Here is a 22,447-nt window from a genome sequence, read left to right as displayed (position 1 = left end):
GCTGCCCATCAGTGTTGACAATATAGGGGTAGATGGACCAATGGTTTGACAAAATAGAAGGCAGCTACCTGCGTAGAGCACGTGCTTTGTATCCAGGATCAGAGCTGGCACCAGGGTCAAGGGGACCCTTGGTGCAGTTCTGATTGTCACTGTCACTTGGGCCCTGCAGATGTTGGCCACTGCCCCTCAATGTGTTCACTGTTGGCGGCGGTTCGTCTGGATGAGTGGCACCGGGCACCCACTGTCTTACATTTCCCATAATGCAGTGCCTGATGCCGACACGTCACATGGGCCCTGGCAGCTGGTGGAAAAATGGATTCCCTCCCCCCCTCCCCTCCAGCAACAATATGAACCACCCAGGGAGCTTCAGCTATTGGGCAGTATAAAAATGCAATCAATCAATCAATAATATATGCAATGCCTTCTCTGCTGTGGCACCCTGGCTGTGGAATGAGCTACCTAGAAAGGTTCACCTGGTACCTGCGCTATTCTCTTTCTGGCGCTCAGTGAAGACCTTTTTATATTCCCAGTATTTTAGCAATTTGCTGTCATAGTCTTGTAACTCCGCTATTTGCTGCTCGGTTTTATTCTAGTTGTACTTTTGTATTGTGGTTTTAAGCTTTCATGTTATATTTTATGCGGTTTTGATGGTTTTAACTTTTGTGAGCCGCCCAGAGATCTTCAGCTGTTGGGTGGTATATTAAATTAAATAAATAAATAAATAGTGGTCATTTATGTGGTCATGCAAAGTTTTTTGGAGTGGCTCGGCTTTGAATGGGGAATTAAGACTCACGCGTTTTGCAAAAACCCCATACAAAAAACACAGGGTGGGAGGGAGGGGGAGAGAAAGACAGACAGACAGACAGATCAGCTGCCTGCATTTTTGCCCTCTCCTTTGGAACATGGCTATGGGGACAGTCATGATGAGTGCCTGCATTTCAGATTTTATCATTACCTCATTGGTGTTGGCCCCTGACCTGTGCAGAAAGGCCCAGATTTGCTCCCCAGCATTTCGATAGCAGGGCTGGCACAACGTTTGCTTGATACCTTCGAGAGCTGCTATCAGTCAGAGTAAGCTAATCCTCAGTTGGATGGGTCAGTGGTCTGGCAAGCGTATGTTCAATGACTTATGTTGGACTTTTTTTTTAAAAAAAGAAAAATTATTTGGTTTTGGCTTTTCACTCCTTTTTCTCAGACAGTTTATGTAAATTGTTTCCTTTGAACCCTGCCTACACAGTTTCCCCCAGCCTGATGCCCTCCAAATGTGTTGGACTACAACTCCCAGCATCCCCCTGCCTAGGGGATGCTGGGAGTTGAAGTCCAACATATCTGGAGGACACCAGATTGGAGAAGGTTGATCTAAGCTGTATTCCAGCCTTCCCAAACTTGATGTTTCAGATTACAACTCCCAGCAGTCTCAGCTAGTGTGTCTAATGTTCAGGAATGCTGGGTACTGAAGTCCAAAACCTCTGGAGAGCACCAGGTTGGGGAAGGCTGCTTTGGACCATGCAGAAATTCAACCAGTTTCTTGAGTGTAAGAGTCCTGAACTCTACAAGGTTAAGGGATGCCTGTCCGTGGAACAACTTCTTAAGTGAAAAAACAATTTTGCTTTCAACATCAATGCTTCTATGTAACCCGAAAGTCTGCTTCTAGCATTTTGAACATTAGTTAATCCAATCATGGAATTACGTCACTTGCACCATCAATTTCTTGTTGGTGGGACCAACAGAGTTTCCCGGGTTCTGGGTGGCACTACCGACAAAAATGGCATTTTGCTGCTATGTTGTCTATTCTTTCTTAATGGATTGTCTGAAGTAAGAACCGGGGGGGGGGGGGGGGATGGAAGAAACGGTGTAAAAACACCGGAGGGTTTCAAGTTGAAGGCAATGGCTCAGTTCAGACAACACGTTTCTCAACGGTGGTTTTAGAACTCCACGGTGGAATTGTTACACCCCTGTTGAGAAACGTGTTGTCTGGCAGGAAAACTCCACGCAACGGTGGCGTTTTTTCACAAAAACACCCCACACGGAATATCCACGCTGTGCAGCGGAGAGTCCCTGCACAACTAATGATTTCTAGTAAATCAGCATATGCACATTTTATCCAAATTTCTGCCCTCTTTTGTCCTTTTCTTGGCATTGTGTTACCTCTTTCTTGGTGATTCATAATTCGGCCACCTTAGAAAGTAGCAAAACCTGCCTTGTCTCCTCACGCTCTGCTGCTTTAAAGTGTCCCCACCCCCACCCCCCCGGCTCCAGTTCTGGCTATTGGAGCTGTGTTGGGGAAAATGTTTTAAAGCACTGGAACTCAGGGAGGGGAAGTCGGGGGCAGCTGTTGCTCCTTTGGATCTTACAATTGCTAGCAGGTTTCCGGTAAACACACACGCGTCTTGGTTTTGCCCTTAGTCACTTGTGGTCTAAAAGAAACAACTTTGTTAAGCGTCCCTGTCCGATCATCCGAAGGCAATGTGGTTTGAACGTGGTTTACGATGTGGGGGGGATTCCACACGTCGTACCGAGGCTGCTTCCATGCGGCCCCAGTGCGACCCCAAAGCGATCGTGTAACTTGCCTGGAGAAGCGACGAGGAAGAGGTGTCCTTGCCGCCGCCGCCACCCACCTACCTCCTTGCCGGCCGGGTCGGAGAGCTCGGTGGAAGAAGGCGGGGTGGAGAGCTCCGTGCCCTCAGTACGGCGTGTAGAATCCCCCCTGGTTAGTAAGCAGACATGAAACCGCAATGCCGTTTTTCGGATGTAGCAGGGAACTGTGGTTTGAGCTCAGCAGGATTGCTGTGCCAAAGCTAGCGTGCAGAGAGAGGCATTGAGGGAGGAGCACGGAGGCCTGGCGCTCTCTTCCATCTACACACGAATATGATGTCCAAATTGGGCCTCTCTTCTGTTTTGATGTATTTTGTGTGGTTCAAAAGTGAACCTTGAATATGTGCTTTTCATCTTGTATCTGCTGGTTCATTTGCATATTTTGGGAGAGGACTCGCTATAAACTAGGGCCTCCAGCAATCACTTCGCTGCCCCTGTGTTTCAGATTATATGTGATTATTTTTAGGTTCACATTTCGAATTCTTATGAGATACTTTAAAAAATCCAACTGCCTGAAATGCCTGTTAGACTATATCGATGAGTAGCAGGGCCAGCCCAAGGCGTTTTTCTGCTTGAGGCAACAAACAAGATGGCGCCCGCTCCCATTCCGTGTACACATTTTGACTGCACTGCAAGAGGAATCTGTCTTCGGCACTGATGATGACACAGTGTCCCCCATTGCAGCTGAAGGGAGCAGGCTAAGTTAGGGGGCACAGAGCAGGCCACAAGGCAGGCAGGTGACTCCCCCAACATTTCGCTGCCACCTTCCAGCATCCGCTGCCTGAGGCAACTGCTTTACTCTGCCTAATGGTAGGGCCGGCCCTGTGAGTAATCCTTTAAAACCTCAGTGGGAATGTTGTCTCTCCCTGACCCTTCTTAAAATCTGAAACTGCGCCGCATCATTTGCTGTGGACGGTGTCCCAAATCTGCAACTGCTTCACGTTGACCCCCCCCTCCCCCCCTCACATATCTGGTCAAGCCGAGAGCAGTTTTTTCCATTGTGCTTTTGGCCTCCTGTACCAACATCACAGGGCGGGGGGACCACTCTCCATTGTGTGGGCTAGAAATAGAGGACAAAAAAAGAAGGCATTGTCAGAGCTTGAAGGAGGAGGAGGGTGCGGGTGCGTTTCTGCGGGAGACAAACAATGTCTTTTTGGCTGCACAGCGTCCCTTTCATGGCTGCTAGCAATGAAGACTTTTGTAGAGTCACCGGTGGTAAATCAAGAGCCTGGACAGCTGCTTTCTCCACATCCCCTTTCTCCTCCGTCGTGGCATTGGAATGACTCTAGCCCCTCATGACACAGGCTTTAGACCTCGGAGCGAGAGAGAGGGGCGGACTGGAGGCATAAGCCCCCCCCCCCATGTAGAACTGAGCCAAGGATCATAGAATAGCAGAGTTGGAAGGGGCCTACAAGGCCATCGAGTCCAACCCCCTGCTCAATGCAGGAATCCACCCTAAAGCATCCCTGACAGATGGTTGTCCAGCTGCCTCTTGAAGGCCTCTAGGGTGGGAGAGCCCACCACCTCCCTAGGTCACTGGTTCCATTGTAGTACTGCTCTAACAGTCAGGAAGTTTTTCCTGATGTCCCACCGGAATCCGTCTTCCTGTAACTTGAGCCCATGATTCCATGTCCTGCACTCTGGGAGGATCGAGAAGAGATCCTGGCCCTCCTCTGTGTGACAACCTTTCAAGCTTTTGAAGAATGCTATCATGTCTCCCCTCGGTCTTCTCTTCTCCAGGCTAAACATGCCCAGTTCTTTCAGTCTCTCCTCATAGAGCTTTGTTTCTAGACCCCTGATCATTCTCGTCGCCCTCCTCTCGAACCCCCCCCCCCAGCTTCTCTGCATCCTTCTCGAAGTGGGGTGCCCAGATGCAGTACTAAAGTAGGGCCCAATTAGGACACAGGTCCTTCTCGCCTTGAAGGCTGGGGCCTGGCATAAGTGCTCAGTGGAAGATTTGTGTAAGAAGCAGCAATAGTTTGGAGAGAGAGATGGAGACGGCACAGTTTTGCACGTAGGGCTTCAACCTTGAGGCTGAAGACTCCCCCCACCCCCGAAGCAACAGTTGATGGGGGGCAGCAGCAAACAATCCCAGCATAAGCACCTAGGCTGGCATGGCCATACCGTGCCCCACAGGGGTTGACACTGTTCTCCCAAGCATCCTTTCTTTCTGTTTATTTTCAAAAGCATTTTCTAGTCACAGTAGCTCATCTTAATTATTTTTCCTTCAAAAATACATATCTTTTTCTCTAACAAAATGGCGCTTATTCCCAAGTAAAATCAGGGCAGCAGAAGCAGACTCTGCTTTATTTCTATAGCCTTGATGGTGCCATAGTTTGAGTTCCAAATGTGGAATGGTGCATTATTATTATCATCATCATCATCATCATCATCATTATCATTATTATTATCATCTACATTTATACACTGCCCCATAGCCGAAGCTCTCCGGGTGGTTTACAAAGCATAACTTTCTGATCATGGTTGGCAAACGGGCTTTCTTGGTTGGTTTGCTCTAGTGCCTGAAGAACGCAGAGGTGGTGGTGAACCAGGGAATGCTGTGGGGACAAGAAGAAGTGTGGTGTGTTTCACAGCTGAAGGAATGCACATGGCCAACTCAAGTCTCTGCCCACCCCCACCCCGGTAAAACTCTTGAGCCCCTGCAAGAGTTTCTAGTCGGGGTGAGCAGGAACTGGGATTGGAGCCTTGATGAAACTTCCCACGTAACTAACAGCAAAAAATTGGGTGTGGAGGCATTCATTGTTCTCTCTCCTCCTCCCCAATTTTACCCTGAGAACAACCCTGTAAGGTAAGAACCTAAGAAGAGCCCTGCTGGGTCAGACCAAGGGTCCACCAAGTCCAGCACTCTGTTCACACTGTATCCAACCATCTGCTCGCGGGAAGCCCACAAGCAGGACACAAGTGCAACAGCACCCTTTTGCCCATGTTCCCCAGTATACTGCCTCTGATCCTGGAGGGAGCACAAAGCCATCAGGACTAGTAGCCATTGATAGCCTTCTCCTCCATGGTTGCGCTGAGAGGTGTTGCCTGGCCTGAGGTCACCCACTGAGTTGCATGACTGAGTATGGGGTCTAGCCAGGACACTCTGACCACGGCACTACATACACCTGATCTCAGCAATCCTTACAACAACCCTGCGAAGCGGTCACACAGTGTGGCTTCCCCCATATTGCAGCTGGTGGGAAATAGAGACGCACCTCCTGAGTGCATAAGTGATGTGAGATCTGAACCCGGGCTTCCCCTGTCTCTGTACTCTGTCACTACAGCACCCCTCTTTTCATGTTTTAAAGTGTTCCCGTTGCTGGTTTGAATGCTCCTTTTTTTAGATCACTGCTTTTCTTTTCCTTTTTAGTTTGCTTAGGGTCACATATTCTGTGCTTTTTGCGATATATTCTGTTTCGTGTTCAGCCTGTTTCAAAACAGCTGGCCGTGTGCTCTGTGGGCAGAAGAGCAGAGTATACCTTTGCTTGCTTTTTCCAGCGGCTTTAGCGGAGGCAGCGACAAGTCAGGGAAGACAACGGGCGGGCGCCGAGCCTCTAGGGTGGTGTAAGGTTTCTCCGAGCGGGTGGGAATATGTCAACATCAGGCAGGAGTAACCATGGACACCAACGCCACGAGGCGACGCGCAGGTACCTGGGAGAGAGCTAAGAGCAGAGTCAAAAAGTTGGCCGACGGATCGGCAGCGGTGCGCCTACGCGTTGGTAGCAAAGAACCCGGCGAAACTGTGGCACTGTGTGCTCTCGATGCACCTTCTGGATTGCTGCCGGACTGGTTTCCCCTTGGACTGAAGGGTAGTCCAGCGTAGGAGCCTGCCAGGCAATGATGCGGTTTTTTGAGTGGCACAGTCTGCACCCGGCCATCTTTCTTTCCATTTTAGAAAGCCCAAATTAAAATGGGGAAAGCGGCTTCCGGAGGATGTGGGGTTCAGAGCAGGTGCAGCCCCTCCTCTCCCCTCCCAAGGTCGCTTTTTTTGGCACCTGTTGCAAGCGCTGGTTCGGGAGCGTGAATCTTGCCGTGCTGATGGGAATTGCAGTCTTAATGTACCTGGAGGGTGCCGAGTTGAAGAAGGCTCGTTCAAAGAGTGAGGTGTGCAGTTTCAGCAATAGCAGAGTCTAAATCGAGAACTTCTGTGTGAGAACATGCGCCTTCTGGTTTGCAGGGGAAGGTCTGTTGGGCATTTAATATTTCAGACGTAATTTAGACCCTGCAGTTGGCATCAACCCCCACAGAAGTGGCTCGGTCACGGGCGCGTGATTTCTGGGGAGGGGAGATGTGAAGGCTTGAGTCTGGATGTGCCCAGGGCCGGATTAAGTTATGTGGAAGCCCCAAGCCATGTCACGTTTCAGAGGCCCCATACCATAAAAATAAAGAGAAAAATGTGTTTTACATTATAATAGAAGGCCTAATGAAACACCCAGTGTTAGGAGGTGCTTGTCATTGACAGGGTTATGTAGCCATCTCCCAAGATGTGTATAAAAGTACTAATAAAGTAAGTTGATTTGAACTTCTTTTAAAATGGCTCTAGTTTGCTCTTATGGCCTCCAATAATAAATGCTGTGTTGCCATGCTTTCTCTATATAAGGCAACTCTGATAAAAGTCACACTAGACTTTACAACCTATCTAAGCCAAAACACTTTCAGTTATAATGCATCTTAGTTATCTCCAACACAGAGAATCACAGAATAGTAGAGTTGGAAGGGGCCTGTAAGGGAAACTCCCTGCTCCATGCAGGAATCCACATCAAAGCATCCCTGACAGATGGTTGTCCAGCTGCTTCTTGAAGGCCTCTAGTGTGGGAGAGCCCACCACCTCCCTAGGTAACTGATTCCATTGTCGTACTGCTCTAACAGGAAGTTTTTCCTGATGTCCAGCTGGATTCTGGGTTCCTGTAACTTGAGCCCATTATTCCGTGTCCTGCACTCTGAGAGGACCGAGAAGAGATCCTGGCCCTCCTCTGTGTGACCACCTTTCAAGTACTTGAAGAGTGCTATCATGTCTCCCCTCAATCTTCTCTTCTCCAGGCTAAACCTGCCCAGTTCTTCCAGTCTCTCCTCATGGGGCTTTGTTTCCAGACCCCTGATCATCCTCGTTGCCCTCCTCTGAACCCCCTCCAGCTTGTCTGCATCCTTCTTACAGACAAGTTGGAGGAACTGGCAAAAATGGGGGTGGGATGTGTATTATGCAAATCGTTACCCTCATGAAGATTCCGGAAGTCAAAGCCCTGGTAAGGCTGCAGGATTTTTGCTAAATACAGAGAGGCCTGAATAGGTTGCAAAACAGCAGGCCGGGGTTCAGAACAGCACTAGTATTTATAGCAGTGGTGTAGTGGAATCAGTGTTCGCAGGATGGATGTGCTAGGACTTTTTGATTAGCAAGGATGATGACATCAACAACACCCCCCCCCCCCGCACCCAGACTTCTCTCTGAGCATCGCTGCAATCCTAGCTGGGTAAAATTGATTTTCTCAGCAACAATATCTTGTTGTGATCCATTCTTGTGATGCAAAGTGTTTTGGGGTGCCTTGTTCTCAAATGGGCAGTTAAGACCAATTCCCTCTACGAAAGACCTTTACTAAAGATGGAGATAAAAACTGCTAGGTCTGATTTGTTGACTTGAAGATACAAGCTTTCTCCCTGGAGCTGGAAAAAGAAGCTCCGGGAAAAACTTACGTTGGTGGTCTTCTGCTGTTTGGGGACATGTTGTGTCCCTCTCTTTCCTGTAAAGGAAATGTGCAAAATGGCCCCGGGTTCTATCCAACATGTCTCCACCGATGCTTTTGTAACCATCACCCTCAATCGTTGGGATGGATGTGTCAGCTGGGGTGAGGAGGGGATAGACTTATAGGGTGAGCATTGGGGAAAATGCAGAAGTGCCTGAAGAAAGGCATCTGCGGATGGATCCAGATTTACACTGGGTCAACTGTGCTGATGGAAGTGGACTTCGCCACTCCTACTTTCCCAGGGCAGCCCCTCTGTCTCTCTGAAAGGCTACACAAAGAGTCAGAAGACCTTGCTGGATTGGTTGCTGGACCGGGTGAGCTGTGGGGCGGGGGAGGGGGGGTCAGGAGGAGGGAAAGGGGGGATCCCAAAAAATCAGGCAGAGGGAACTTGAGTGAGCAGAACCCTTCCTTGCATGGAAGGCAGATCCTGGATCCAACCCTTGGACATAAAGCCTGCATGGTTATTGTGTGTGAGTGTGAAAATAGGCAGCACATTGGCGCATAGGTCCCTCAACGCGGCTTTTCTCTTTTGTGTTGTGCAGGTGCTGGGTTGCTTGGTGTGGGCTCTCATTGCTGACACTTACTACCAACCCTACCCGTCCTACGGCTGGGTGATGTTCGTCGCGATATTTTTCTGGCTGGTGACTGTCATACTTTTTGGGATGTACCTTTTTCAACTTCAGATGAAGCTCTACATGATCCCGTGGCCGATTGTGGTGAGTACCAAAGCGGGGAGCAACGGCCCTGTTTCTTTAGTTTTGGAAGCTCAGCTGTTTGTTTGTTTAATCAATCAATCAATCCTTATATACTGCTTAATTAGAGTGACCATATGAAAAGGAGGACAGGGCTCCTGTATCTTTAAAGTTGTATAGAAAAGGGAATTTCAGCAAGTGTCATTTGAATGCATGTAGCATCTGATGAAATTTTGTCTTCATCGTAACAGTTAAAGCTGCAGGAGTCCTGCCCTCCTGACCAGATACAAAAGAGAGGAGGGCTCCTGCAGCTTTAACTATTGCAATGAAGAGGGAATTTCACCAGATGCTGCATGCATACAAATGACACCTGCTGAAAATCCCTTTTCTCTACAACTGTTAAAGATACAGGAGCCCTGTCCTCCTTTTCATATGGTCACCCTAGCTTAATATAATAAAATCCCTAAGGGGGTTACATATCACAATATTAAAATCGTAGCTCAAAATGTACAATTAGAACAATGTCAATTACAGTAACAGCAATAGAAAAAACCAATCAACCTGAGCAGCAGCAGCAGAATTATGATGAATTACAAGCCAGGGAAAGCTACCCTAGTTCACACGCACTAGGCCAGCTTTCCCAGACCTTCCGTTTTCGGGATGTATTGGACTACAGTGCCCATAACACACACACCCCAGCCAGCATAGCATTAGGCCAGGGTTCCCCAATTTTGAGGGGTCAGTAGGAACATTTGGAATTTTGAGAGAGTGCCATGGGCACTCTCACAAAACGGCTGTGAGGGAGGGGTGTTGCCCATTGAGCCAGCTCTGCCCTATGTGCCTTGACTCCGTGTAGAGAGCGGCACAAAGCTCTAGGTGGAGAAAGTGACTTGGTGCTTGCAAGCACTGACTGAGTTAGGTGTCTCTGAGATTTTTGCACCACTTGCTATCTAATTGGCATGTGAGCGGTTCTGGGAGGGACTCGGCTGGGGCTGGCAGGACCTGGTTCCCAGCCAAATGCAGGAGAATTCCTTTGTTACCTCTGCTCTCTGATCTCTTCTGCCACTTGCCCTCCTGTTGGGGAAATCTCCTTGTTATCTCTAATCAGAGATAATGGGGCTGTTCACACATTACAGCAACATCCAGCAGCAAATCAGGGGTAATTAAGCCATGATTTGCCAAGGATGCGTGGAGCGTGCACGCCACTTCCGTGTTGCAAAACAACCTCCAAATTCCCCATTGTAGGTTGTTAATGTGATGTCCAAACTGAGGCCTTTTTTGTTGTTGTTATTCATGGGTTAAAGAACCCACAGTTAATTTAAGAACAAATTGTAGGTTAATTTTGGGTTATTTAATCCATTAACCACCCAAAGTGTCCAGTTTCAGAGATCACGCTAATGAGCTATGAACTGGACGTTCTAAGGTTGTTCTTTTAAAGCGGAAGTTGTGGGTGTGCAGGAGGCAGCGCATCGGCTCTCTCCTCTCATGCATGACAACCCATGGGATATTTAAACCATGGGTTGCTGTTACATGTGAACCAGGTCAACTTGGGGATTCCTATCCCCAGGCTAGAGGAGGAGACATGGTGCTCACCAGCTTTCTGCAGGTGGATTGGGCAACTCCGTGGGCAAGGGGTGACTCTTACCTGCAGTATAAGATAGCTTCCTGGGTTCTTAATTTATGACACTGCATTTCTCAGTTGGGTAAGAGCACTCAACGCAACAGACAGCATAAAATCGCAATAAAAACCAAAACACAACTTACAGCACAATTCTAGGCAGGCTTACTCTGATGTACCGTATTTCTTCAATTCTAAGACACACTTTTTTCCCCATATAAACATCTCTAAAAACGGGGTGCGTCTTAGAATCATGGGTGTGTCTTAGTTTTTTTTTTTTTCTGTTGGTGGAACTGAAATTAGTGTGCGTCTTACAATCAATGGCGTCTTACAATCGAAGAAATACAGTAAGTCCCACTGATTTTCGCACAGCTTACTTCCAAGTCAATGTGTATAGGACTGCAACCTAAAGGCAGGAGCAGAGATAAAATCCTACCACCACTTCATTTGTGGAAATGGTCACGGTGACCCAGTTCGCCATGGTGGCTGATTTTAATCGGTGCCACATGCCAGCGGCCGTTAGCTTAATTACTCACTTGGACACAGAGTGTCGCGTTGTCCAAACCCAAGCAACATGACTTATTTGGAGGGGGAAAACTATCCTCAAATAACCAATGGCTTGGAGAGGTAATTAGGTAAATGACGGCTGGCAGGCATCGCTGATTAAGGTAAGCCACTGGGGCTTATTTGATCATGTGAACTGGCCCACTATATGCGATTTCACACAGCATAAGCTTTTCTATGTATGTGTAGTGTATGCATTTCCAACATAATCAGAGACAAATTAGAGACTCCATGGTTAAAAACAAACCCATATCGTTAGGTACGTTTATGTGGTGATAACGGTAATAAGGATATTTAAAAAGCTGGGCAGTATTTTATCTAGTTAGATTGCTAGCTTGTCCTATGTCAAGAGCTCAGTGTGGGTAAAAACATTAAACTGGGGTGACCCTATGAAAAGGAGGACAGGGCTCCTGTATCTTTAACAGTTGTAGTGAAAGGGAAATTTCAGCAGCTGTCACTTGTAAATATGGGGAACCTGTTGAAATTCCCTCTTCATCACAACAGTTAAAGCTGCAGGTGCCCTGCCCTCTTTTAAATCTGGTCACTCTAGTATAGCTCCTGCAGCTTTAACTGTTGTGATGAAGAGGGAATTTCACCAGGTTCTCCGTATATTCAAAGGACACCTGCTGAAATTCCCCTTTCTATGCAACTGTTAAAGATACAGGAGCCACATCCTCCTTTTCATATGGTCACCCTATGTTAGGGCAAATGACGTAGTGCCAGCAGCAACTAGGTTCTGAACTACGTGCAAGGAGAGAAGTCCGACGAAAGTTAGCATTGTGGAAGCACAGTTGCAGAAGCTGTTGTGCGTTACACTTGTGCAACCCCTTGTGCATCCTGAATGTGCAACTGGGCTGTGCAATGGGTTGGACAAGGGGGTTGCACAACAGTTGTGCAACGGGCCCACGTTTTCTTTTCCTGAATTAGACAATCAGTTGTGGGGTGTTTTTTTAAAATGAACCTATGCGGAATTTGCAATATTACACTAACAGAAGTAGGTTGACGTTGCATCTGCCAGCAGGGACTTGTGTTCCACACAAAATATTTATTCGAGTGCTCCCTCTTGCAACGGCTCAGCAAGTCCCTTCCCTTCTGCCGTGGCAGACCAGCAAAGCGCCACCTCCCCTTTCTGCTTGCATTGTGCCAGGCCAGAAGACAGACCCGGGGAAGGCACAGTGCTTTCATTGTTACGCTTTCATAACCAGTAGGGCTAGAATCCTTACGGCCGTCTAAGCATAAACTGTTGCCGGAGTTCCGGAACGGACTGGCCAGCGCTTGTAGTTGCTTCTGCACAAGTCAGTGAAGCATCGCACGACTTTGGCCGGAGAGCATCACATTCTCATTGCGTTGATCAGCCAGGAACAGATCCGCCAAAGGGCGCTTCCATGTGGGCCCACTCCTAGGGGCTCACACACGCTTTCTTAGAGCGCCAAGGGTTGAAGCTAGACTTAAGAGAAAGGCTGATGTTCTGTACGTTGATGAGCTGTGGTGCAAACCTGGCATTACGATTTGCACTCGAGATGCAAAAACTCAGGTCCGTGGGCTAAATCCAGACCTCTTGAGGTCTCAGTCTGGCCCTTGGCCTTTCCCACCCCCCTCCCCCTGGCTCCCTCCCTTTCCCCCAACTGCCAATCATCTGGTGGCTTCTCCAGCACTTGTGTAGCGTCCCCCCATCCCGTTCTCAAAGGTTGGAAGACCTCTCTTAAGTCTTACTTACTGGTAATAAGAGCTTTTGCCCGCCTCTTTAAATTAAAGTGCCACCTTTCGCCCTTATTTGGCTTAAAAATGCAGAACTGTTCTGTGGAAGCTGGGTTTGTGACGGCTCGGGCACTGGCCAATCAGCCCTGCCAGTACTTAACACTTTACATCTGCTGAAAAGTTGCAGTCTTCCCCTGCCCCTGTAGCTTGATCATAAGGAGGAAAAAGTATGTTTGAGCATCAGGGGAGAGTCGGGAACTCAGTGGCACCACCTAGCCACCTTAAAAGGATCAGGAAGGAGTGGGTGGGAAAGACCCTTTCTTCCCAGGACCCTGGGGGGCTTTTCCAGCAATGTTCAATTTGTTTCAAAATGTTTGTGGTGTATATCTATATATTGTAAGATGTATCACTGTGCAATATATATCATAAAAAGGCAATCAGAGGGAAAGGCAAGACCTGAGATCCAGCTTGCGCGAGTAAGGCAAGTTGTGACACGGGATTGTCCACGCTGTGGACAAAGGTCCTGCTGTGGCAGCGGTCAAGAACATCAGGGGTGCCGTCTCCAGCATGAGGTCTCGTGCGGGTTGGTAGAACATTCCCCAAGACTGTCCTTCTCTTTCCCCCCACCCAGCTAGTGGTATTCAATGTCGCAGCGACCGTCTTGTACGCAACGGCTTTCATAACGAGCGCCGCGTCCGTCGAGCCGTACTCCTGGCCTCATTCGCCAGACTACAACAGGAGGGCCTCGGCATCGGTAGGTAGCTGTTCCTGCTCAGCTTTTTCTTGTGTTCAGTGAAACTGCAGAAGAGGAGGAGGGCCTTGTTGGCGGTAGCCCCTTCGTTGTGGAACACTCTCCCCAGTGAGATCAGCCTGGCGCCAGCGTTGCCAGCTTTTCGGCCCCCGGTTAATACTTTCCTCTTAAAAGGCCTCCAAAGCATTTGACAGGGTGGGAGGGGGCTTCTTGATCTAGTTATTTGTCATTGTTTCTAGTTCTAATAAAAATGTTTTAATTCTGTTTTTAACCCTTGCTGTAAGATACTTTGAGACTTTTTTTTTTAGAGAAAGGTGTCTAGTAAATTTAATAAACAAAATGAAAGCAGAGCTGTTGCCCGTTAAGTCCGGTCCACGGGTCGTCCTCCAGTCACATCAGATCTGCTGGACCCCGCTAAATAGCCAGGCCCTGCCCCTTTATTTATTTAACATATGCATATGCTGCCCATCACGATCAGATCACACAGGGTGTTGCATTAAAATGCATTAAAATAAAACACAAAGATAAACGCAACAAAGAGAATCTACTGAGCTAGGTGTTAAAATCAGCAACTGCCTGGATATACGGAGATTTCTTATTTAGCTGCTGCCTGAATACCATCAAGGACGGTGCCTGGAACACGGCGGGGAGTGGGGTGGCGTGGGGTAGAGAATTCCCAAACTGGGAACCACTGCAAACAAGGGCCTCCCCTTGGTTGCCATCCGATGCACCTGTGCAGGTATAGAATCAAAGAATAGCAGACTTGGAAGGGGCCTAGAAGGCCATCGAGTCCAACCCCCTGCTCAATGCAGGAATCCACCCTAAAGCATCCCTGACAGAGGGTTGTCCAGCTGCCTCTTGAAGGCCTCTAGGGTGGGAGAGGCCTTCAAGGTACCTCCCTAAGTAACTGGTTCCATTGTCGTACTGCTCTAACAGTCAGGAAGTTTTTCCTGATGTCCAGCTGGAATCTGGCTTCCTTTAACTTGAGCCCGTTATTCCGCATCCTGCACTCTGGGAGGATCGAGAAGAGATCCTGGCCCTCCTCTGTGTGACAACCTTTTAAGTATTTGAAGAGTGCTATCCTGTCTCCCCTCCATCCTCTTCTCCAGACTAAACATGCCCAGTTGTTTCAGTCTCTCTTCATAGGGCTTTGTTTCCAGACCCCTGATCATCCTCGTTGCCCTCCTCTGAACATGACAGGTAACAGTACAGGCGCGGAAAAAGAAGGAAAACCCCATGAGGGAGTGAAAAACAAACCAAAGGCGGGGGCAGAACCAAGGATAACTTATGCAAAATATTATTTGTAAAAAAGTTTAATGAAACTGCCAAGTAAACTTTTTTACAAATAATATTTTGCCGAAGGTATCCTTGGTTCTGCCCCCGCCTCAGGTAACAGGACAATCAGAAGGTCCTGATCTGTGGACTTCAGTAAATGGGTAGGTTGATCTGGTTGGAGTCCCCAAGTTCTTTAAGGGCCGTGTATGTCAATAACATCACCTTGAGCCTGGCCTGGTCATATAGCAGCAGCCGTTGCAGCTCTCTCAGCAAAGGTATAACATGTTCACGACAGGCTGCTCTACTGAGCAGCCCACCTGCCGAATTCTGCACTAGCAGCGGTTTCCATACCAGTATCCAGAGAAGCCCCACATAGAGCCAGTGTGGTGTAGTGGCTAAAGTGTTGGACTGGGAGTCGGGAGATCCGGGTTCTAGTCCCCACTCAGCCATGGAAACCCACTGGGTGACTTTGGGCAGACTCTCAGCCTAACCTCCCTCACAGGGTTGTTGTTGTTGTGAGGATAAAATGGAGAGGAGGATTATGTATGTCACCTTGGGTTCCTTGGAGAAAAAAAGGCAGGATATAAATGCGATGATGATGATGATGATGTGCATTGCTTTCTTCTAATGTACCAGGATGGTCTACAACCCGGACTGCCTCTTCTCTCCATGCCATCTGGTTGCTTTTTTTCCTTCTTCTTTAAAATGGGTCTTGCTTTCTAGGACGTCATTTGTCCAGAGCTTGCTGTGCCAGCAATGAGCTAATGCTCAGTAACTGAGAAAACAGCTGAGGCGACATCATGCGTTATAGCCTCCTCTTTTCTTTCCCAGCACACAAGGCCCTACTCCGGTGCCAGCCACCAGCGTGACGAGGCTTGTGCAGGGCTCCTCTGTTCCGTAAAGGCCGTTCAACCTGTTCTCCTTAGACAAGGGCCGTTGGCACAGCCTAGGGCCCTCAGTCCACCTGCCTCCTTGTGGAGGAGCAAAGATAAAGACATCTCCTTGCTCAGATTGTTCAGGGGATTTAGCCTCTGGAGTACACTGTGGTTAGAACGTGCTATTTCTTCCATGTAAATATCCCATCACAAAACCATCCCAGTCAGTTTTCCAAGTTACATAACATTTGATCCGTAGGTAAGAAGTAACACCTATTTCAACCTTCCCCAACCAGGTGCCCTCCAGATGTTTTGGACTGCAGCTCCCAGTATTCCTGACCACTGGCCATGCTTGGCTGGGGCAGATGGAAGTCTAAAACATCTGGGAAGTGCCAGGATTTAGAAGTCGGATCTATTTAGTTGAGCCAACTTTCCAGTAGCTCCAGCCAAATTCCAAGATTCCTATCACACCCCAAATTTTTGCTGAAGTCAATGGTCGGTTGGCACTCTGAAGGTTATATTGGCAACCGGTCAACTTTGTGTGGAAAATGACCAGCTGCCACTGAAGGCAGATCCATATATGCCTGAGGGTCTAACAACATCCTGGTTCTGCGGTCAAGTTTGAAGTAGCGCAGTGCAACCCGCCAGTGGCAATAAATGTAAACAGTGGTTCTTAAAGGTTGTACTGAGGGTCAATTTTGGGTTAGTTGTGCTTGGCTTTAAGTAGGGGCGTGTGAATCGGCAAAATATGAGCTTGCTGTTCTCTGAATTTCACCTCAAAGCTCATTCTGACTTGTGTCGATATTAAATTGCGAGCTTCTTCCCCCTTTTTGCAGGAGAATTTGCGCGTGTTTTCCCAATATGTTCACATCAGTTTTGCATTTCTGAAATTCATGCATTTTCTTCCACTGTTTGTCCGTATTTTTCCGAAGAATGTATTTTTCTGCGTATTTTTCATTCGCGAGCTCAGAAATGTGTGGACTTCGACTGTAGATTGTGTTTCTGTGTCCGGTTCTGGGAGATGCAAACTGGACAAATCCGGTTCAAAAACAAGCACATTTCTTGCATATTTCTAGCTGGAAGTCATCCTTTTTTAGCTTATCAACAACTGTTGGGTTGAATTTTTGAAAGGCTTTCACACTATCACTCAGCACTTGCATTTGGCAACTATTAATATGGTCCAACGAATGTACGAGAAAGATCCGTGGACAGAGCTAGTTGCTGCTACTTTTACATTCCTACTCCAGCTGCCTGCAGGGCTGAAAAGGCAAGCCATTTTGCATGTAGATTTTAAAACCAAAAAGTGGATTGCCTCTACTGCGTACACATTCTCAAAAAGAAATGCCGCATCTTTAGCATTTCCTTCTACCTATGTATTTTAATGTGTTTTTGCCCCGCTCTTGCTGAAAAGGCTTCCATAAAATCTATGAAAACAACCCAGACGGTCTCTTCCCACAGGCTTCGCCACCCTAACCTCCATACTTTTTCTCTCCATACGGTGGGGTTGGAGAGGTTCCAGATCACCTGCTGGGATTCTTGGGGTCCGTGGTGATCCACTGCTTGGTGTGAGGGTTAGCCCACAGCTCAGCCTTCCCAAATCTGGCGCTTTCCAGATGTGTTGGACTACAATGTCCATCACTCCTAGCCAGCACCTGGTTGAGGGATGATGGGGGTCGTAGTCCAACACATCTGGAGGGTGCCAGGTTGCTGAAGGCTGCCCTAGCTCCCGATACGCTGGTAACACCTCCCTCCTGTCTTTGCAGTTCTTTGCATGCCTGGTGATGATCGGCTACGGGGTCAGCGCCTGCCTCAGCATCCGAGCCTGGAGAGGATACGGAAGCAATGCAGCAACCAGCCAAGCGACGTTTTCTAATCATGCCTGAAAACTGTGGGCCATTTTGAATCAGTGTGGATTGACTGTGGCGTGCAGTGGCTCTTGGGTGCTTAAGTTCTCTCCCCCGCCTCCACTTTCAGACCTAGTAGTGTCTGAAAGATATTCCTGGTCCTAGCTTCTAGCATGGCCCATGCCAAATATGCTGTTTTAATGCCACCTGTAAGTGCCTAGCCCTACTTTGCACTAATCAGCATCCTCTGTAGATTGGCTTCGGCGTGGCTGAGCCGTGGAGGCAGGACACCTTGCAAGAGATGACCTAGTGCTGCTTTACAGACCCACGATTCCTGGTTTGCACTGTGGGACACCACAGATATCGCACCACAGCAAGAAATGCTGTAGTGTCTCATACTTCCTTTAACACAATGCTTTTCAATGGAGGGTTGTTGTTTTGCATGTTTCCAGATGGGACTCATCCCACTTATCATAATCAAGTGATGGAAATGTACCCTGTCCTTAATATAGGGGTTCTTAGCCGTTTTGGGTCAGTGGGTGCATTTGGAATTTTGAAAATGTGTTTTGGGTCCTCTCCCAAAGCGGCTTCCGTGGTGGTGGGGAGGCTTGCCCGTTCGTAAAATGGCTGCCAGGGTGAGCATAGCCATTTGCAAAACACCCATTTCCTAGAAGGCAAACTGATGAGACTGAAAGAAACTTGCCCAAGGATTTTGAGTACAAGGCAGCAATGGGAGGTCTGAGCTCCGAAACGCAAAGGTGCTCTTCAGAACCCAAATTAAGATGATGCTGGAAGGCAGCGCTTCATTTTGCAGCTCGACAGCCTATCAGTTTAAAATAGTAATACAATAAAAATTTAGAGCTCCGGCTATTGGGCGGAATAGAAATGTAATAAATAAATAAATAATAAATAAATAAAAATCAGAAGGGCAGGGTCCCTGGTGGGGACAAAGAGAGATTTCCATGGGATGCCACATGAGGGACCCTAGCCTTCATATGAATGGATTACATCTGGGTGTTCTAGCATTGGCAGGATGTAGCCACATGTGCAAATCATGACTTTGTCACTCCACAAGCCTGTTCTACACATGCGTTTACATTTAATGAAAAGCATTCTGTTTTAAGATGATATGTTCTCTTTGTGGTGTTCGAAACAGGATGCTCCGCTCGCACATGCAGTCACCGCGGGATGATCTTGCACGTGTGAACCTGCCCAGAGGGTGCCTGTTTCCAGGGACGGCCGAGCCTGCACAACTCACCAGGACTAACATCAACTAAAAAGCAAACTCAGCAGCCTCCTGTTATGCCAGCCACGTGCAACTGTTGTGTAAATAATGTATAATGATTAACACAGTATGTTTCATAGTAGCAGGGATGCTTCTGATACAGGAACACAGCAAGTATTTTGTTATTTCTAAAAAATGTTCTGTTTTAAATTAAAAAAAAATCTAAATCTCTCTCCGAGATGATAGTGTCGTTGGCAGCTTTCTCCTTTCATATGAATCGGCAGAGAATGTCCGCCTCCCTCCTTTTAAAACGTTTTAGATAGCACCCACTAGGGTCTGGATATTCACAGGAGGAGTGTGGGCATCTTGATGGAACCACACAAGTATATCATCCCCTACCTAGCATGGAATTCAGCCCCATGAGAAATTCAGCTTTCATTCTGCGGCGAGGCAGACAGAAAGGGGCGTGTCTAGCTCATGCTGCAGTGGGGAGTTCAATGGAACCTTCTCAAACTGGGGAGAGGCAACAAGTGGGGTACCGCAGGGCTCAGTCATCTTCAACATTTTTATTAATGATTTGGATGAGGAGGTGCAGGGAACGCTGATCAGATTTGCAGATGACACAAAATTGGGTGGTCTAGCTAATACCCTGGAAGACAGAAACAAACTTCAAAGTGATCTTGATAGGCTGGAGTGCTGGGCTGAAAACAGCAGAATGAAATTTAATAGGGATAAATGCCAAGTTCTACATTTAGGAAATAGAAACCAAAGGCACAGTTACAAGATGGGGGATACTTGGCTCAGCAATACTACAAATGAGAAGGATCTTGGAATTGTTGTAGATCACAAGCTGAATAGGAGCCAACAGTGCAATATGGCTGCAAGAAAGGCAAATGCTATTTTGGGCTGCATTAATAGAAGTATAGTTTCCAAATCACGGGAGGTACTGGTTCCTCTGTATTCGGCCCTAGTTAGGCCTCATCTAGAGTATTGCGTCCAGTTCTGGGCTCCACAATTCAAGAAGGACGCAGACAAGCTGGAGCGTGTTCAGAGGAGGGCAACCAGGATGATCAGGGGTCTATGAAGAGAGACTGAAAGAACTGGGCATGTTTAGCCTGGAGAAGAAAAGATTGAGGGGAGACATGATAGCACTCTTCAAATGCTTGAGAGGTTGTCACACAGAGGAGGACCAGGATCTCTTCTCGATCCTCCCAGAGTGCAGGACACGGAATAACGAGCTCAAGTTACAGGAAGCCAGGTTCCGGCTGGACATTAGGAAAAACTTCCTGATTGTTAGAGCAGTACAACAATGGAATCAGTTACCTAGGGAGGTGGTGGGCTCTCCCACACTAGAGGCCTTCAAGAGGCAACTGGACAACCATCTGTCAGGGATTCTTTAGGGTGGATTCCTGCCTTGAGCAGGGGGTTAGACTCGATGGCCTTGTAGGCCCCCTTCCAACTCTGCTATTCTATGATTCTATGACCTGGGCTCTGCAAGGGAGAATAGGGCTTGGTAAGGGGAGCAAGCTGTCTTTATATGATTTACAAGTATTGCACCCTGACCTTCTTCCCTGATGTGGAACTCAAGGCAGCCTTGATGGAGGTGCTAAGCAATCTCCCATCCTGGCACTGCTTAGACCCAGACCAGCTTAGCCTCAACACAAGCGCTGCTGTTATCATGGGCTTTCAGACCACACCCTCATACCCATTACAAGCTGTTCCATATTTCTGAGCCACCTTTCCCAACATGGTGTCCCCCAGATGTACTGGACATTGCCAGGCTGGATTCAGACTTATAGGAGATGCGTCCAACACACTTGGAGGATGCAGGGTTGGGCAAGGCTGAGTTAAGAGTGACGATGGGGCCCTCTTCTCCTCTCCCCCACAATGCAGCATTCCCTTCGTGGGCACCATCACCACCACTGGATGCTACAAGGGGAATGAAGACAACCATTTACTGGCAGCCGAGCTGCAATGGAGGACAGAGTTACTGCACCTTTAGTGCTTGCATAGAAGAGGGTATTTCAGAAAGTATAGCCTTACTGTCCCCTGCAGCGCCCCTGCTACCCATTCTTATAGGATTGAAGACTTCCAACCCAGTGTAGAAGACACATTGTTCCTTGACTAGAATGGAGCGGTGGGTGGGTGGGTGGGCGGGTGGGCAGCTACAAGAATAAAAACCCCAACATTCTTGGTTTTTTAAAAAATTACATGCATGTGAGCCTAATTAAATGTTAACGAACTAGGGCCTTTTCAACTCCACCAAACAAGTGCAAATGAGAAAACACTATTGCAAAGTTAGGCTCAACTATACTTAAAAGGTTGTCACACAGAGGAGGGCCAGGATCTCTTCTCGATCCTCCTAGAGTGCAGGACACGGAATAACGGGCTCAAGTGACAGGAAGCCAGATTCCGGCTGGACATTAGGAAAAACTTCCTGTTAGAGCAGTACGACAATGGAATCAGTTCCCTAGGGAGGTTGTGGGCTCTCCCACACTCGAGGCCTTCAAGAAGCAGCTGGACAACCATCTGTCAGGGATGCTTTAGGGTGGATTCCTGCATTGAGCAGGGGGTTGGACCCGATGGCCTTACAGGCACCTTCCAAATCTGCTATTCTATTATTCTATCCACCATGACTCCTATTTTCACACCCAGAAAAAGATTATTTTCAACTTGGTTGTTTAATCCAAAACAAAACAATAGTTACTTTTAGTGTCTCCACGGGGCTCCCTCAGGAGCTTCAACACAAGACGCACATTAACACACCGCTAGAAGTAAAGCCAGCGTACCGGCTCCGTACAACCTTAGCCATCACACACATGATGCTTCCTTTGTAGTCCCTCCAAGGATTTCTTCTTTTTTAGACTACTCAATACCATAGGGGACATCTTCTAAAAGTCCATAGAGCCCCTATTAAAATGACTCCAATGCACCTAACCCAGCCTTCCCCGATCACCCCCCCTCCCAATGTATCAGGACTACAACACACATTAATTGGCCCTATTGCCTGGGAATGGTGGGAGTTGTAATCCAACACATCTAGGGGGGAAAGAGGCTGGAGAAAGCTGCTCCAAGCCATTTTGTTTACGACTAGAAAATGAAAATCCCTTTTCTTGTGTGTCTCCTCAAAGCTGCTCTGGGTGTTTAAACGTAATGCTTTTGATGTTAAACAGAGGTTTGTGTCAAGTGGAAAAGAGCAAGGGAAGTGGGAAACTCGCTGTCAGGAGCCGATTCTGGATTCCAATCCTTGTTATTCACTGCTGATAAAACTACAGGGCCAAGACTGGACCGGAGAAGGCAAACAGCACCAAAATAAATACTGTTAACGTTTTCAGCATGCTTCACTAGCAGTTTGAAAATGTGTGATTTGTTAGTATGGCTAAATACTAACAAACCAGTATCTTCAAAGTTGCTTATTTATATACATGGAGACCTGCAAGAATAAACAGGGCTCACAGAAAACTTACAATCAATATCCCTCGCAATGTACAGTCTGCTTTGGCTGAAGATCTTTCAAACCAGATCCGAGATCAGCGTACAGTTTGAAAACATTACAGAACATTTTCAAA

General features: G+C 47.7%; 1 protein-coding gene across 1 annotated transcript in view; it reads left to right on the top strand.

Moving 5' to 3' along the window:
- Positions 1-19,116, top strand: part of PLLP (plasmolipin) — a 37,113-nt gene extending 17,997 nt beyond the window's left edge. The window contains exons 2-4 of the mRNA XM_063141374.1: positions 8,879-9,052; positions 13,540-13,662; positions 17,573-19,116. Of these exons, the coding sequence (XP_062997444.1) occupies positions 8,879-9,052; positions 13,540-13,662; positions 17,573-17,692 (417 nt within the window). The 3' untranslated portion in view covers positions 17,693-19,116. The remainder of the gene's footprint in view (positions 1-8,878; positions 9,053-13,539; positions 13,663-17,572) is intronic.
- The last annotated feature ends 3,331 nt before the right edge of the window (positions 19,117-22,447 follow it).

Source organism: Elgaria multicarinata, chromosome 14 (genome assembly GCF_023053635.1).
Source record: "Elgaria multicarinata webbii isolate HBS135686 ecotype San Diego chromosome 14, rElgMul1.1.pri, whole genome shotgun sequence".
In the NCBI taxonomy this organism is placed as follows: Eukaryota; Metazoa; Chordata; class Lepidosauria; order Squamata; family Anguidae; genus Elgaria; species Elgaria multicarinata.
Note: the sequence above shows the minus strand (reverse complement) of the source record. Positions and strands in the feature narration are given on the sequence as shown.